General features: G+C 30.5%; 1 protein-coding gene across 1 annotated transcript in view; it reads left to right on the forward strand.

Moving 5' to 3' along the window:
* Nucleotides 1-16,612, forward strand: part of LOC145279728 (U3 small nucleolar ribonucleoprotein MPP10-like) — a 48,445-nt gene extending 31,833 nt beyond the window's left edge. The window contains exons 8-11 of the mRNA XM_080131019.1: nucleotides 8,998-9,108; nucleotides 12,489-12,596; nucleotides 13,240-13,461; nucleotides 16,446-16,612. Of these exons, the coding sequence (XP_079987145.1) occupies nucleotides 8,998-9,108; nucleotides 12,489-12,596; nucleotides 13,240-13,461; nucleotides 16,446-16,589 (585 nt within the window). The 3' untranslated portion in view covers nucleotides 16,590-16,612. The remainder of the gene's footprint in view (nucleotides 1-8,997; nucleotides 9,109-12,488; nucleotides 12,597-13,239; nucleotides 13,462-16,445) is intronic.
* The last annotated feature ends 1,927 nt before the right edge of the window (nucleotides 16,613-18,539 follow it).

Raw genomic sequence — 18,539 nt, forward strand, 5'->3', positions numbered from 1 at the left:
AATTACATAATTAAAAGCAATTTTCTTCTAAATTCAAAGTGCAACTATAAACATAAACAGAATATTTTCTTAGCACAGACAAAGACCAAAGATTCTACTCTCTTAGAAATATGTGGTCAAATTGACCAGAAGTTGAATTAAATCAATAATAATAATAAAAATACTTGTTACATTTTTGCTTTCAATTTTTATCTTGTTTTAAATGATAATGATGCTTGTATGAAATTTAGTTAGTTGTTATTTTATCAGTGAAGGTTCCAATAGTTTGGTGTTAAGAACAACTTTTATTGGTTTAATACGTGCTTCCCAATAAGGGCAGAGTTATACATAAAGGCAGTTTTTGATATAGGAAAATCCAGCTCCCTAAATGTGGAGCACTATGTATTGGGACGAAAATAAAAATTGCTTCAGTCGAAAAGGACTTCTCTCTCACTGATCAAGGACAGAACAGATACTACAATCTGATCCCAACTTAAGGGCCCGAAAAAGCCTATTTGTATTGTCATTACTTTTTTCTTTGAAATAAGGGTATTTTAGGAATCCACTATGTGTCAGAATCCCAAATCAAAATTATCTTTGAAACAGTAGACAAATATATTGATTAAACAATGGTCTTAAGAAAATAGTTGTTCTTGTATGCAACAATATATTTTAGATGCTAGTTTATATAGAAATATATTTTTAGTGACTATTAAATTCCTACAAATTGGGTTAATAAGTATAATCGATTTAGTTTAATAACTCTATTTGTTATACAATGGAAAGTCATAATTTTGTCAGTGGTTGCCCAGTTAAAGGTCAGAAACAATACAAGATATGACGTTTCTTATCACAAGGACCCATAATGCATTGGTTAGAGTACTGGGGAAAATCAGTTGTAAAAGTTGATGTGTTTGAATAATTGTACACAGAGTAATTATTTTAATAAATGACGTGTGCATTGACATAAGTAGCTACTAAATTCTGAGAAATTAATTATTTATGTAGAGCTTATTACTCCATATAGAACTCTCTAAACTGACAACTTGTAAATATTTGTTCATAAAACACTTGCTTATTCAAATTGACAGAGTAGTTTGGTAGAAACCATTTTGTACACATACAGACAAGATCACATATATACATATATATATATATATATATATATATATATATATATATGCACACACCATATGTACTCGGCATTGCCCAGGTGCTGGATTAAACATTTACATCTGTATACATAATTAGTTGACTCCCGGGACAGTTTAATAATAAACAGAAATATCATAAGTATTAAACATAGTGTTAAATGTCTTTAAAAAAAAAAATCAATGAAGTAAAAAAGACAGAAAGAAACTGGGACATGAGTATTATATTTTTTTTAAACAGCTCACTTTTTGTTAGTAAAAATAAAAATACTCGAGCTGAGATCGAAACCAAAACCTAAAGACAGTGAGTCAAGTACAATAAACATTAGGCCTGCTTGCTATGATCTTTAAAAAGTGTTTATAAACCTACTTATTCTTAACATATGTAATTTATCATGTGAACGATTTGCGTATGCACGGTTGTGAAACGGTTGACAAACAGATAAAAATCCGATGATCCCCAAGTACCAATTTTTCAATTTTTCCCCCTTAGCAGCCGTTTTCCGGATGAAAACCAATTACACATGTCTGAATACCCTATATACCAAATTTCAAGTTTGTAGATCAAAAATTCATTGAGTATATAGGTTGAGAGTTGTCCACACACACACACACACACACACACACACACACACACACACACACACATTCTCACTTTTTAAGTGGCTTTATCTGTTTGTCTATCTGCTTAAAGAACAGTTTCTATCAAACTATTCTGTTAGTTTTGGTTTACAGATTTAAAACTTGATATGTCAGGAATTTGGGCCTGTGGAACAAATTTGATTTGGTTTTTAGCTAGTAAAAATAACTGCTGAGGGGTAAATTGAAAATTGGAACTTGGCAGGCATAAGTTTACTTAAATACTTCTTTACACATACACAAATATACATTTATATGTTAAAATTGATTAATTTTTTAAGTTTTGATATCTATCTCTCGTTAGCTCAAATAGTAACAAATAACACTGAAGTGTTTTAGTTTTGATTCTTGCTGACGGCATCGATATTTTTAATTTTTGAAATCCCTATTATATTTTTGTACAATATAATAATTAATAGAGAATAAGCTCTATAATAATAAATACAAAATTTGCATGAATTGCATTTAAGTATATTTTACAACTGGGCAGCATACTAGTTAACCCTATACTTGCTAATTGAATTGTCTATAAGAATTTCAACACTTACTCCATTCCCCCCACCACCATCACCAATTTATTGCACAGGTTTTTTTCCCTCTTCCTTTCACATACTTTTTTATTATTTCTCTTTATTTCTTTCCAATTCTTTTTCATCCTGACACACAATTTTCTGTTTATAATAAACCCATATTCCTTCTTAACCCATCAATTTCTTTTTTCTAATTTTTTTCTTTCCTCAGAGACACTGACCACATTTAATTTGACCTACCCACAATTCATCTGAGCTACTCTTTCCTTTTCTCCCTCTAGCTCTTTGAATTTAAATACATTGAACACTGATGTTATTGTTTTTTCCTTTCCCTTTGCAAAACTCAAATCATGTTCTGTAAAATCAAAAAAATGAGAACAAACATTTTCCTCTACAAAACAATCAAACCAAACACTATGAATAAGTATTTGAAGATATAAAGAACTTGATATTTCCAATCATGAATAAGCTTCCAATAACCCAGAGGCAACATATTGGTTGTTTCCACCTAGCTTGTTGTGACTTTTCTTTTTTTACAAAGGAATCACCCCTTATCAAGGCCCAGAGGCCACTCCAGGATAAGGGTTAAAAGGTGTACAGTATTCAAAAGGACAATGGTCCTTGTTTATTCCTCGTTTCATTTCATTTTTCTTATAGATTCCTTTACATTCATATCCTTATTCTCTATCTACTAGCAGGGAGATCTAACATTACCCAGGATTGAATGGGGATCAATGAATGTTTCACACTCCTATATTTTTATTGTCATCGAAATTGGTGAAATCATCTATTTTTCAATCAAATCGATTGATTGCCTGCTCTAGTTGGGGACGCATTGCGGTGTACCAGGAAAAATGGCTGAATTAAAGCTTAAAGTGCTCTAAACAGAAACATTCATTTCAAACACACTCCTATTATATTATATCAAAGAACCTACAGTTGATTTTATATGTTGGACCTTTTTGGCTTGTGTTATAATAAAACTTCTCAAATGCACTTGTGATATTAGGCTGTATAAGGTGTTAACTGTGGTTAAAATCACCTGTTCCTTCTTTCATCAGATTATTTCGATTATCGATTATCATCGAAGATATTCCGATGCCAGGCACATAAAGTACCTTTGTGTGAAATTTCATAAAAATCGACCCAGCCATTTTTGAGTCCATAGGGAATAAACTGACATACACACAAAGTTCCTTTTATATATAATAGTAGATAAGGAACTTTGTTTGTGGGTGAGTTCATTCCCTACAAACTCGGAACGGCTGAGTTGATATTTTTTAAATTTCATACAGAGGTACTTGATGTGTCTGGGAGTATTTTTAGGTAGCTTTTGTATCAGAAGGCAATCGAAAAAGGGCGTCCGATTTTGACTAAAGTTAACACTTTTATACAATCTAACATCACATGTACATTTGAGAAGTGTTATCAACGCACAACCAGTAAGGCTCGGCCTATAAAATCAACTGTAAACTGGGTACGTTCAAAATGAATGTTTATGTTTAGAACAAAATTGAACCATTTTAAACTGCAATTCAAGCCATTATGTAAAAATAATTTCATAAAATCAACAATTGGTTCTTTGCTAAGACAGAGGTGCGTTTGAAATTTATGTTTCTGTTAAGAGCAGTATTGAACCATGATGTTTGAATTTTGCATTTTAAACTTTAATTCAAGCCATTATATATAAAAATTTTATATCAACAGCAGATTCTCTACAGTGCAATGTAGACTACAATGTATTGTGGACTAAGTCACTGCGCAGAGGCATGTGAAGCTTTCTCCCAATACACTGCGGGAGGAGACTCTAGCTAGAGCATGCAATCAATAGATTCAACTAAAAAAAAAAAATGGACGATTTCACTGATTTCAATGACAATAAAAGGGTGGAACATTTGTTGATCTTCATTCAATTTCAGACAACATTCTGTCTCTTTGCTAGTATCATATACAAATCCTCGGATGAACTACTTTACTAAAAAAAAAAAAAAAAAAAAAATGAAAGGTGATTTAATTGAAATTTTAAAAAATAACTAATGGCATTAAAAACTAGATTCAGTAACTAATTGAATTTTTTTCTAATAGAGTAATATATTTTTTTAAACAAGTTGACATATTTAAGCGAGTGGTAATCAGTGTTTGTTCCATCAATGAGGACTTAGTTGAAATCATGTATTCATAGATGGTTAGCCTTTGATGGTGGAATTGGAATTAATTAATCATTTCATATGGCCTTGCTCAGGACCACTGTGCATGGACTGCCACAGTTCAGAATGCAATATGCAGACATAAGAAGGGTGAATGCCAGTGCAATAAAAAATAATGGCATTTGCTTCGTGTATAGACAGTAAAGGTTCACTCAGCAATTGATGGGGGGGGGCAACAGTAGGCAGTTTGAGTGGAGAGAGAGAAAAAAATAAATAAAAGTGGTAGTAGGCAGGCAGGCTCGAACCTGTAATGTGAAAGAGGAAAAAAAACATGACGTGTTTGTCAATGTCTCTATCATCTGACCGGAAGTTCAGAATGTTGAAATTAAGCGAAGTCAATTCAATTAATACGATGACTTGCAGAAATGGCAACGTAAAAAAAAAACGACCCTCCTTGTAGAAAATTGCCTAGTTGAGGGTGAAGGGATTAATGATTTTGGCCAATTTTTTTATATTTGTCATCCGAAGGGTCGAGCTTTAATATGATACTGATCTCGTGAGGAGCTGTCGCCTCTGTCAAAAATTTTTGTGAGACATACAAACATATACACACACATACATACACATTTTGCCCTTTATGTATATTAGATGTGTGATTTTGCAGACTATCCGAAAAGTTTAACAATTTTAAAAGTAAGTAAATAAAAAAAATGCTAGCTTAGTTTATTAGTTTAAGGATGGAAACTGTTTGTGGAAAACAGAAAAAAGGGGCTTGCCTTTTTTCTGTTGTTCTTGGCATTTGGGCCGGGATCAGGGTGTAGTGTCTGTTCTGCAGATGCTGTACTTAGGATGATTTGTACCAGTCAATGGAGGGAGATTCTCTATACTGGGACAATTATTATGTTTGGTAACCAGAGTGCCCCCTTTTTGCCTACTTTTAGGGGAGCTGGTTTTTACCCCACATTAAAAACGGCCTTGTACCTAATTTGTTTTGATGGGGAAACAAATGAATACAATAAAAACTAAAAGGCAGTGAACTAGCATTTATGAAATGTTCACGACTTCCGCTCATTCAAACACTCTAGATTGTCTAATGTATTTGCCTGAAATCAGCGTTTATAGTTCTTAGTTCCCATCATTCTCATAACAATTGTTGGGTGGCCTGGAGGTCAAGGCTTAGCAAATGGAGCAAAAGGTGACTTCATGGCTGAGTTTGAATCTCATGACCGGCAAGAATTGTCACTTCTTACACTGATGATTACATAAGCACGAAACACAAGTGCTTGTAGGTATAAAGAATAATTATTGTTTAAGTATATATATATAATTATGTATGCACACATATACTAAATGCTAAAGTTTTTTCTATTTATCCAAACTATATATCAAAACATCTTATTTAATTCACTTATACATGAAAAAGATTTTCAAATATTATATATATATATATATATAATATATATATATATATTCACTGTCATACTCCCAAAACATGTGCATCTAGATACTTCATTTGCATAATAATTTTATAAACAGTCTTGAATAAATTAATATTCTGTATGATTCATTTCTAATTTTAGTCTTCAATTTTCTCATATATATGCAATCTTTTAGTTCATACTAATATTATAATTAGTAATAGTAATAATATTAACGATTTAGTGAAAAACATTTAACATTCAAAATAATTATTTTAGAATTTGAATAATTTCCGGTCATGTTTACAAATGCATATGTTTACATAAACCCATAACTTAGATTACTTTCACATAATTTATTCTAAAAAGTAAACTCTACATTGAATGCAACAGTAAAATTTTTCTTTTAATAATTAAATATATATAAAATTTATATATTTAAAAATTTATTATATTTAAAACTGAATTTGTTGTTGTCATCGTCATTGACAACGATGAATATTATTACTTTTATTATAATAAACAACCCCCCTCATCTTTTTAAATTACCAAAAAATAAATTTTTTCTATCTTCTAAATGTGAGAGGTTTTCTTTTTCCATTTATCCAAGCTATATTTATATCAAAACACATCTTATTTTTAAATATAATCTCAAACAAAACGCTTCTCTTTTAATAATTAAATATATAGCTGATTTTTAAAACTAAATTTGTTTTTCTTTGTTGTTGTTAATGATGATGATGGTAACAACCATTATATTTGCCAGAAAAAAAAACAATGCCCCCTTCTCTCAGCTTTTTAAATTACAAAAAAAACAAAAACAAAGAGATTCATATATATATATATATATATATATATATATATATATATATAATTTTTGATCATCATTAACTTTTTATATATATTTTTTGTTTTTAATAATAAAAGCAAAAAGCACAAATTATTAAATTACTTAGGAATATAATAAAAATTTTATTTGGACAATTGATATTCCACTTTTGTTAAGAATAACTAACACAAAAAAGTATTGGAAAAAGCAAAATAAATAGTCAACAAGTAACTTTTACCAAAAGCAATAAAATTTTTCTACTAATTTGCATATTTTTCTGTTTTATGGTATTTTTGAACATTTTTTATTTCTATTAAATGTTTGGTAAAATATATTATGTTAGACTGAAAAAACAAAGATGACTGACAGTTGTTCATTGACCATCTATAAACTGATGACATTTTTTTTGTATTTCTTTACATTAGGTAGAAAAGTAAATTTTAAAGTGTTTAAATCAGTTATTTTTAAGTAATCATTTGATTCTTTTTTACTTTTTAAATTGGCAGGCAAATAGGAAAGTAACTTTTGTTACTTTTGGTAACAGTTATTTGTTGATTATTTATTTTATTTTTTATTTACTCCAATTTTTCTGTTGATTATTCTTGACAATTGCCTGCTTCATTCATTTTTATGCTTACATAAAATCAAAGCTCAATATTGGAATATATCGCATAACATTATGACAATCATCCTTTTGTTGTTTTTCTCAAAATTACCAAAATGTGAAAAGAATTTTTTTTTTTTATGTAAAGAAGGCTACAGCTACATTAATTGATGTCTACAGAACAGGTAGATTTTTTAGTGTAAGTGTGTGTGTGTGTGTGTGTGTATATATAAAGAAGGATTGAAAACTGTATGAAAATTGCATGTATTTGTTTGAAATGCGTCCAATGAGATGAAATAAAAATACTATGTTGTTGAATCATAAAATATAGTGTAGATGTTTATTTTCTGTGGTGAAGAAAATTTTTGGGATGTCGTTATCTAAATTAAAATTTTCGTATTTTTGGTGTGTGTGTGTAATCTGTAAATCACTTTTATTATTTTTGTTTTTTGGTGTATTTTTTTTTTGTTCTTTTTTTACATGGTGGATAAAAATTTTTGAATTATCTGTCCTTAAATTTGAATATTTTCATTGTATGTGTGTTTATGTGTGTTTGATTAGTTCATTTTATTTTGTTTTCCTTGGAATACTTTCATTCCATGAGTGTTTATGTGTGTTTAATTAGTAGGACTATGACAAGAGAATATTCTTTTCATTATTTTGACTCTCGAGTATATGTCAGTTAATATCTTATATGTTTTTAGATAGAGTGATGTGGTTCTCAATTGATTAACTGTGTCAAGACAATAAGAATATTCTCTTGTCGTAGCCCTATTGATTAGTTCATTTTATTTTGTTTTCCTTGCAGTATTCTATATTTTAATGATTTTTATGTGGGGTGGGATGAAAAATGAATTGTAAGCTCTCAAAATTCCAGTATATAAGTTTAAGACTATAGTGAGTATTTAATTTATGGATCCATTTCATTTCATTCTTTTTCTGTGATCTTTATGTGGAGCTAAGATTTATGTGTAGTAGTATGCATTTTATGATGTAGTAGGTTAATAGTTCTGTGCCGCTAGTGAATGAGTGAAATTGTGTCTAACCAATTTTTGTGGTTAATGAATCTGAATGCTTGTCTCTCACATCTGTTCTCATCCACACACCTAAAAATCTCTACATTATGCTCATATCTTTAATTTAATATCCTGTTAACCAAAAGTTTTATTAAAAGTAATAATAATCAATTTTCTTTAAATTCAATGTAGTAATATTAGTTATTTATTTCTTATAGCAATAATCAGACCTTTTCAAATTAAACATAATAATAATGCCACATATATATAATCATCCACAGACTGTTTGCTGTATCACAGCTCTACAATGCAGTTAGACAAGCAACTGCTTTAAGCGAAACCCAATTGTCAAGATAACAGTTGACGCTTATAACTCCTAGGCTATTTAGCTGCTGCTGCTGCTAAGGTAGGTAAAATCACAATGATAAACATTGTCAAACGTTGGAAGCTCCGTTTACACAAAGAGAATTGCATTACATGCTAGTGTCGGTTTGTTATTTCACTTACCAGTATGCTCAACCCAAGAAAGGTAGCATATTTTAGTCATAGACTGTTTCACTGTATCACAGTTCTACACAAAGGAAAAAAAGAGTATAAGTTACAATTACTAATTTCAATTCCTTAATCTTGATTTTTCTTTTCTTGTTTTTGTATGTCATATTTTTCTTTTTCTTACCAACACAGGAACAAGACAAAAATAAAATGGAACCTGAACATGAAGAAATAAAGGAACTTATGAATTCCTTATTTATGAAATTGGATGCATTGTCGAATTTCCATTTTACACCAAAAATCGTAAGTTTTTGTTTTTTTATTTAGTCTGCCATTTTGTCTTTTCATTGATTTTTTATTTTTTTTTTATTTTTATTTATTTTTTTTTTATTGAAAAAGCAAGAAGTAATTGACAAGTAAACAAAAAAGTTTTCTTTCCTCTTTTTCTGCTCTTAATCAATAATCTCCCAAATCATATTCTATAATCGTTTGTCAACATCTATGGCAACACTTCAAATGCTAAGATCAGGATCTTTGTAATTCTCTCTCGTCCAACCTGGAACATGTACAATGGGGTAAAAAATGGCAAGGTAGTTATTTTTAATGCATTCAAAACCAAACTTCTATCTTTACACCATCAATGCTTATATTCCCACTTAGCCCCAGTTGAAATGAACGGCTCCCATCTTGAGAAACAAACTTCTGGGACTGGCTGTTACCCCGGATTTGAAATGAAAGACCTACATTAGCTCCATTGCCAAAATAACTGGAAAAATGATTGGATCATTCTACTGCTTCAGAAAGTATCTCACTCCGAACACAATCCTCTAACTGTACACGGGTCAAATACATCCTATCATGGAGTGATGTTGCCAAATTTAAAGAGGAGCTCTTAAGAGTACCTTTTCCTTCCTTAACATGGTACAAAACCGTTTTCAAAATTTAGTGGATGAGGACCTTTTTGCCTCCCTACTTCCTCTTTCTCACAGAAGAGATATTGTGAGTCTGTCTCTGCTCTATCATTACTTCTATGGTAGATGCTTGACTGAGCTCCAATCTATGGTCAAATAAAACATTTGCAACAAATACTCGTCTAGCAACAATGGTCAACAACTTCCCTCACTCTCTGTGTCTAAAATTAAACAAAAATTTCATGTTTCTTTCCTAGAACTGGCCATCTGTGGAACACAATAGCATGGGGCTGCTTCCCAGCTGACTATAGTATGATCAATTTCAAATCTAATACGAATAAGTTCCTGTTGAGCCGTCCTCTAAAATAATCTAGCCCTACTCAAAATCCACAATTACTGATCATGTTGTATAACACTTAACTCTTATCCTAGAGTGGCTTCTGGGCCTTGATAAATAATAAGTAAATTTTTTTTAAAAAGTGACAGTTTTTTTAATGTTTTTTTTAAGCTTGTAAAGTTATTTTATTTGGATTATTTGAGCTACTATTTTTATTTTAGTTGTTATTCTTACAATCTTACCCCCAATCTTCAAGTGCAGCTTTTTGAATTTGGAATTTTCTAGTTAGATTGTACAAATCATTTATTTAATCTACAAGAGGATATTGTTCTCGTTTTGTCAACCATGACTCTGTTGTTAATTCATGTTATTCTTATTTATTATCACCTGTAGTAAGGATTAAACCATCTGTAAGACCATATGCTGCCTCTTGACAAAAGCCGACTGCAACGCTTCTGTGCAATGGTTTTCTTCTCCATCATCATCTTGTTCTTGTTTTAGCCATGTTGTCTTGGTGGTCGCAGAGGGTGCAAGCACTGGTTTAGAAATATACAAAAAGATTAAATAAAACACAGACTGACAAGAGAAAACACAAAACTTGATACATTGTGCATGGATCAATTGTCCTCTAGGTGTGCTGTGTGATACTGTTGTGGAAAAGAACCCCCTCATATTATAGTTAACTTTCAGTGTATCCGCTGAGACTAACTGAAATAATTGTTTTGTTGATCAGCTCATCTAATCTATTAATGCTTTATCCTATCTGCCATAATCAGTTTCCATCCACAAACTATCACCAACTGCTGCAAAAAATTTGTCAACTCCATAAACTAACCCTTGACCGATATATTAACTTAGGACTGGAAATCCTAACCATCTTGTCTTTGTCTAAACACTTCTAGGCCATTCTATTTTTGATTACTTTTGTGTACCTTCATGAATCATTTCCTCCCATTGTTCTGGCTCTTTCTATTTCCAATAACTCTTCCCTTCTTGGTAAATCACCTCCCAACCTTCCCTTGGGCCCTGGGGTCCATAGTGTCGCACATCAACCAATAGGAGACTGCTTGAGGCTCTCATAAAATTGTCCACATGTATTCAATGGCCTTTAACTATGTTTAAAAATCTGTTTTAAGTGACATTCTTATTATTCTAAAGTTAATAAATTGAGGGGTTTTTTTTATGCATCTTTGAATGATTTTTGCCTGTCAGTTGGAACTTTCGTACCTAAATTTTAAATAGAATTTTCATTGATCTGTCTGTTAGTCAGACTGAGAGCTTGTCATATCTATGAAAGTTTATTTGAAGCAAAAGTTTTACAGAAGATGCTCTTCCTTCTACCTTTTTCATGATCAACATTGTGCATCACCAAGCAAGGTCAACAACTCAAACTCTACAAAGTCAGTCAGCTTTTATGGCAGCCGACACCTCTCAAATCTAAACTTTACATAAAGCATCTGTATGCATTTCACAGAGATATACCTTACTAGAGCATATCTAACATACACTCTCTAAGTAAACTGCTAGTTGGTTCAGGAAGGCTCTTCACCTATCTCCCACATAAGAATCCAGTGGGTGGGTGATACTCGCTCTACACAACATAATATAATTTTCATTGGTCTGTTAAACTTTAATTGAAAATATCATTTTTATCTCTATATGAGCAGAGGAAATCTATATATTAACATTGTAGTACCTTTAATATATGTATGTGTGTTATGGTTTCCAGATTATAAATTATTCCATCGGGAGATCCTATTTATTAAAGAGAAGGATAAAAGCTGATAACAGATTACAAACATTAAATTAGTATATAGATACGTTAATGTAATGTTCGTAATATGTTATCACCTTCTTTTTGATAAATAGGATTTCCCGATCACTGAAGATGCAATGTAAAAAAAAAAAAAAAAATTATTTTTAAATGATGTCGCTTTTGGGCCATACATGAAACTAAAATATACCTTCTTGGACTTCTAGCTAGGAATCAAGGGTAGTTTATGTTCTGCCTAAAGATGGTATAATATCATGGAGTTTGCATTCATGCATAGCCTCCATACAATAGAAATATGTCACAGACTCCTATAAGAATATTGGAGATAAACCGTAATAATCAGATATATCCTGACACTATATTAACTAGATAAATACTTTTACAGTTTTAACAAAATGGCTACAATAATTTTTTGGGGTTTCCATTCACTCTTAATGTCCACAGAATGCTCAGCAGCAATATATTACATATGAAAAATGCTGTGGTGGAATTTCCACAGATCCTGCTAGTATATCTTAAGAATATCTATCTTTGTATTTATTTTAATCTTTTTTATTTATATGTATGATGTTGATTTATATGTATGATGTTAGAAAAACATTTGAAATTGTCAAATCTTAAAAGAGATTTTTGTTAAATTTTTTTTTTTTTATTATTCCAGTCGCTTCCTGATGTGAAAATTGTTGCCAATTTGCCTTCAATCACAATGGAAGAAGTTGCCCCTGTAGCTGTCAGTGAAAATCAATTGGCTGCCCCCAAAGAATTGCTGGTCAGTATTAGTATTTCTTACAAGGCAATATTTTTTTCTGTCACTTTTTCCTTTTTAATGTAGAAGATTGTTTTTTTCATAAATTGTCTTTTCCAAAATATAGTAGAGCTTTTCTAGTGTTAAACACTTCATGTAAAATTACAGCAAAATTACCATGGCAAAGGCAGTTGTAAATTCATATTTATATATGGTCTGTTTTTATACATTAACATTCATTGCGTTTTTATCTTTAAAAGGTTGATCCATTAAAAAATAGAAAGTATATGCAAAAACATATTTCCTCATATATATATATATATATATGCTATTGTCCCCAGACAAAGAAAAGGAAATAACCCCAACTCGCTTTTTGTTTTGTACATTTATTTCCTCGTCGTTATGGCTGTGACGTCTCGTGTGATCTACAATGTTCTCCATGTCTTTCATGAGATCTCGTCTCTCTCTCCTGATCATTCTCTTTTTTTATATATATATAGTCTTTTTTTCTTTCCTATTGACATCACTTTGCATGCATTTACACCCACACTGTTACACACACACACACACACACACACACACATATATATATATATATATATATATATATATATATAAAATCTCATTTCCATTAAATAATTTTCAAATCTTTGTGTTCTATATACAGGAGCCACAGAGAAATTGTCTAAAAGGTAAAACTGAACGTAGTGTTTCCGATCGAAACAAGGAAAGGAAATTAAAGAAGAAATTAAAGAAATTAACCTGGAAAGAGAAACAGAAAAAGCAAAAATATATGGAAATGTTGGATCCAGATTCGGTGAAAACATCAAAAAAGAAAGCTTTGAGAAAACTTGAGAAACAAAATAGCAAAAAAGTGACTGTAATCAAGGTAAGCATGTTTTTCTTTTCATCCATCTCTTTTTTTCTCTCTCTCTTTCTCTCTCTCAACACCCTCCTTTTTTTTCTCTCTATTCCAAACAAGACATATTACCACGTAGACATGAGGTGACTGTCAGTCAGGGGTCAATCTATCTGTATCTTTTTTTTTTTTTTTTTTTTTTTTTTTTTTTACACAGGCATCACCACATTATCAAGGCCAAGAGGCCAGTCAAAGATAAGGGTTAAAGAGTGTACAGTAGAAATTGGACAATATAGTAATCATTAGTAATGAAAATTCAGTAAATTTGATAACTTATATGGAACGGCTCATCAAGAACTTATTTATGTTAGACTTGAACACAACCATATTGTAGTCAGCCAGAAAGCAGGAAAACGGAAGACAATTCCACAGGCGTGCAGTTCTAAGAAAGAAGCTTTGTTCATGGAATGTACGTTTAGGCTTAGGCACAGATAAAGAGTGGGGGGAATTATTGATAGTGTTTTCAGCTAGCCTTTTTCTCTTATTCTCTTTCTCCCTCTCTCTTCCTCTTCCTTCCTTGCCCTTTCTCTTTAAAATGAAACAAAAATATTTAAATATTTTCATCATTTATAAATGTTGTATTTTAAAATTACTTTCTGAATTTTAAAGGACTTTAATTCATTCAATACTTTAAACTGATTTTCCACTTGGTGTTTTTTTATTATTATTCATTAGCAAGTGTTCACTTGTTTGAAAGCTTTTCTCAAATTCTCTCATTTTAAACATTGTTTGAGTATGTTTTACAATCCAGAGATTCAGAAAAAGTGCTCAAAAAATCAAAGAGATAACAAATAACTCTTATCAAAGGTAAGATAAGTTACTCTTCTACCTAGTTGAATAAGTTTTTAGTTTTAATCAATTAAAACGTTTATTCACTTAAAAAAAAAACAGTGTCAAGTGTTACATAAGAACAAGAAAAATGGCCACAAATTGACACCTAAATATTTAAAGTCTTAAAAATGACTTTAAAATAAAAATAAAACAAAATATTGTTAGAAACCCACCTGGTATATGTTACAGTGACATTTATGAAAGCGAATAAATGTTTCAAAATGATTAAAACCACTAAAAACTTCCATAAGGACCCATGGCGCAATTGTTAGAGATTGGGAAAAATTAATTGTAAAAGTGATATTCTCCTGAAGGTTGAAGGTTCAATCCTCAGTGTGGGCGACCAAAATAATACATTTGCGAATTACTTAGGACCTCTATCCAGTTATGACTGATGGAACAAGAGCATGCTACCCCTGTGAAGTAAATAAAGGGTTCTGCTCGAAATTCCATCCAAATTCCCGAGTTTGACAATATACACTTGAAGAAGGTCAGAGGTTATATCGACTGAAACATTGTGAAAATCACACTCAAGATGAGAACAGGAGTTCAATGAATAATAATACAAATAACCAATCCTTATCTCAAAAATTCAGAAACGTCACTAAAAACTTATTCAGCTAAGTAGAAGAGTAACTTTTCTTGCCTTTGATAACATTTATTTGTTATATATTCGATTTTTTTTTGTGGATTGTAAAACATACCTTATTGTTTAATTAAATAAAAAATTTTGTTTGAAAAAAAAATTTTATTTCTTTTTTCTAAACATCCCATAGCTCTAAGAAAAACTTTTATAAAGAAACTGTTTCATTTTCACTATTCACCTTTTTGCAATACAAGGATCTTTGTTCCTGACCTTTTCACTAACAAAGGTTTTGCCATCACAAAGAGAAGTTGGATTACTCTTGGATCAGCAGAGTAAACTTTTTGGAATTACGAATAAGTTGCCTTGTTCCATGAATGTTTGTAATGTTTATCTATGGGTCTCTCTAATTGGTTGTTGGGTAGCTGCTAATTTGGGAAGTGTGGAATGATTACTCCTTTGCTAGCATTACTCCCAATTCCACTCTTCCCTAAAGTGATTGTACTTGTTAGAATCTCATCTATAGATTAAATATAATCTGTAGTAGACACTTCATCTAGTCATATGTACATACATTTGCGTTATTCATAACTCGTTAAAGCAAATCCTTTGAATACATATTTAAAGATATTAAGAACACAAAACCAAATCAATTTTCGTATACCATAAAACACACCATTATATGATCTTGTAGTATAGGGAAAAAAGATTATTTTTCTGTTTTGGAATTCTCTTAGAATGAAGATTGATAATTTGGATTTATATCTTTTTGTTTTTTTGTTTTAATGAAAAATTTACCAATTCTAGTTAGGTTTACTTATATTGTTCACATCGCAATGTTTCAACCATTTTGCCTTTTGTTTTTTTTTTGTTTTGTTTTTTATCAAATAATTTGTGTTGTAGTGATATGACCGAGACAACTAAGATGTTGATTAAAGTGCACGTTATCTTAAGGCTCCTAACATAGCAAGATTGTTTGACTGAAAGTATTGTAAGATTTTAGAAAATGGAACGAAAATTGTACCCCAAGGGTTTCAATAAAGTGTTAGGTTTGGAGGAAGTCAGAGGTTTTGGAAGGACTCGGAATTGGATTTTTTTGTTTTTTGTTTCTTTGTAATCTCCAAAAAAATCAACAGATAACCTAAATATTGGAAAACTTTAAACTGAGAAATCTGAGTCAACTATTTGGGGACTTTAGGAGTTTGTGTTGGATTTATACTATCTGATTTACAACCCTGGTTTGAACTTCCATGAGAGTTCCTGAATTTGATACAAGATGTTTGAAAAGGGTGGGGGCAAAACAGTCAAAAGTTTTAATTTTTTTACGTGTAGTCAAATCATCATTTTGAGAGATTTAGGTTTTTGTTTTTGTAAAGAATATTGTTGGGTCAAAATGATAGCAGATGTTGTTAATTATGCATTAACCAAAAATGTCACCTGACCTTTTGAGCTTCTCATTTCAAAAGTATTTCTTAGTTCTTTTGAAGATGTGCAGACATATTTTTTTCTTAAATTATTTTTTTGTTTGTTTGTTTTTTAGACGAATATGAAGAAAGGACAAATGTCATCTGCGCATTTCTTCAATAAACTGCAAAATGAAGTGACACATGAAGTCAAGAAGAAGAAGAAAAATCTAAACCCACAAAATTCTGATTCCAAATCTTCTGTACAATTAAAACTTTAATTTGTATAAAAAATGAAAACAAATATGTGTTTTGATTCTATGAGCTAGGGAAATTTTTATTTGCATGTAGTAGTTTGTACTGTGTTAAAAAAAATGTTTATTTGCTGTTAAGAAATGCATTTATATGATTTTTCATCAATTTGTTTATTGCACAATCAATCCCACAATGCATTTGCAATTGTCTTATTGGTCTTCATCTTGTGATCTTGCTGTTCTATTATTTATTTATCACAAAGAAAACAAGCGAAAGCATTTGTGTAATGGCAGTCAACACTCAACTTCTGTGATTGATCAGTAACAATACAATATCTAATAACTGAAATAGATTGAGCAATGTTAAATTTTTTTAGTAGTGACACAAGCTGGATTTATTTATTTATTTTTTTTTTAGGTGATTCTGGAAAAATGTCTACATGTTACCTATCTTCCAGAATGGAATAAGTATTTTTTGAAAATAATTAAAGCAAAATACATTTTTTTTTTTTAGGAAATAACATGGAAACATAGTAATAAATAAAAATTAGCTCCTTGGAATAAAATATTGATTTGCCAGCTTAAATGCTTTATAGATCTAATGTTGAGAATCCGATTGACATTTCTTTATGTAGGATGGTACCATCGAACTTTAGGAATTTAACTAATTAACTAACTTTAATCAAAGGAAAAGAAAGAGCATGACTTTTATAAACTGATCAATTCTGTTGTGTTAGCTTCCCCCAATTCTTTTCAGGTACTTATAAAAAGGACCACATGAAGGTTGCCAACATCTATAAGTGAAAGTGGTGCTATAGAACTGACTGAAATCGAACTTGGCACATCTAGGTCATTAGTTTGTGTTGCTATCCACTTCACCGCAGCTGCTACTTAATGTAAATATATGAATTGAATAAAGGCTATTATTATTACTAGCAGTCACAACTGGTGCTGCCCAGGAATGAACGAGGACCTGTGTATACTGTTTCCTAGCTCTGAACCCTATGTTATCATTTTTATTATTTTTTTAATTTTTATAATTTTCAGTTTTCAAATTGTATACAAAAACACTATTTTTGTTAATAGATTTTCAGCATAGATGCAGATCTCTAAATATTATTGTAAAGACCTCAAATACAAAATTAATGACACCATTACAAATCCCATTTATAAACTAGTAAGAAAACCTGATTATTCTCAGGATTTAATGAGAAACTCTGTCCTTTTTTCACTATGAAATTGCATTACTTCCTTTCTTTTTTTACTGTCCACACCTCTAAAACTGAAAAGTCAGAAGAAACTGAAAAGTTTTGGAAAACTTTTTGAATTGGTCTTGCACATGCTATTCAAATTTCACTAAATTTGAATATACATCAATTGATCCAAATCGGAACTATTAATCCAAATCAAAAAATCATAATTTTTGGAGGTATTAGAATCAGGAAAATTTGAACTCAATTTCTGATTCCAAAAATAATTAACATTTTTTTTTTTTTTCTTTTTTTTTTTTTTTTTTTATTGAATTTTCTATTTATGTACTAATGATGAAATAATATTTATTCTGTTTTTTTGGCTGTATCTTGTCAAACTCTTTTTGTATGTGGAATTTGGGAATTTGCATGAAAGTTCAAATAGAACACTTCATAGAAGTTTTAAGTAATTTGCAATTGTATTCTTAGTATCACGCACACTGAAGATTGAATCATCAACGTTCAGAACAGTGACACTTAGAACTGAATTTTACTTAGTACTGCATCTGTTAAATAATGGGTCATTGTGGACAATTTTGTGAACCTTAAACCTATTGTTTTCAGATGTATAATCTTACTACATATGACTATATATATTTTTTTTATTACATGTTATTAGTAGTATATATAAAGCAAAAGGTAAAATGATTTATAGAAAAATCGTTTACTTGAGGCTTCAATTCAACATCAATAACTAATCAGTGTACAATCGTTTCTAAGACGATGC

The sequence above is a fragment of the Euprymna scolopes genome, chromosome 7 (genome assembly GCF_053919585.1).
Source record: "Euprymna scolopes isolate OS-2025 chromosome 7, ASM5391958v1, whole genome shotgun sequence".
In the NCBI taxonomy this organism is placed as follows: Eukaryota; Metazoa; Mollusca; class Cephalopoda; order Sepiida; family Sepiolidae; genus Euprymna; species Euprymna scolopes.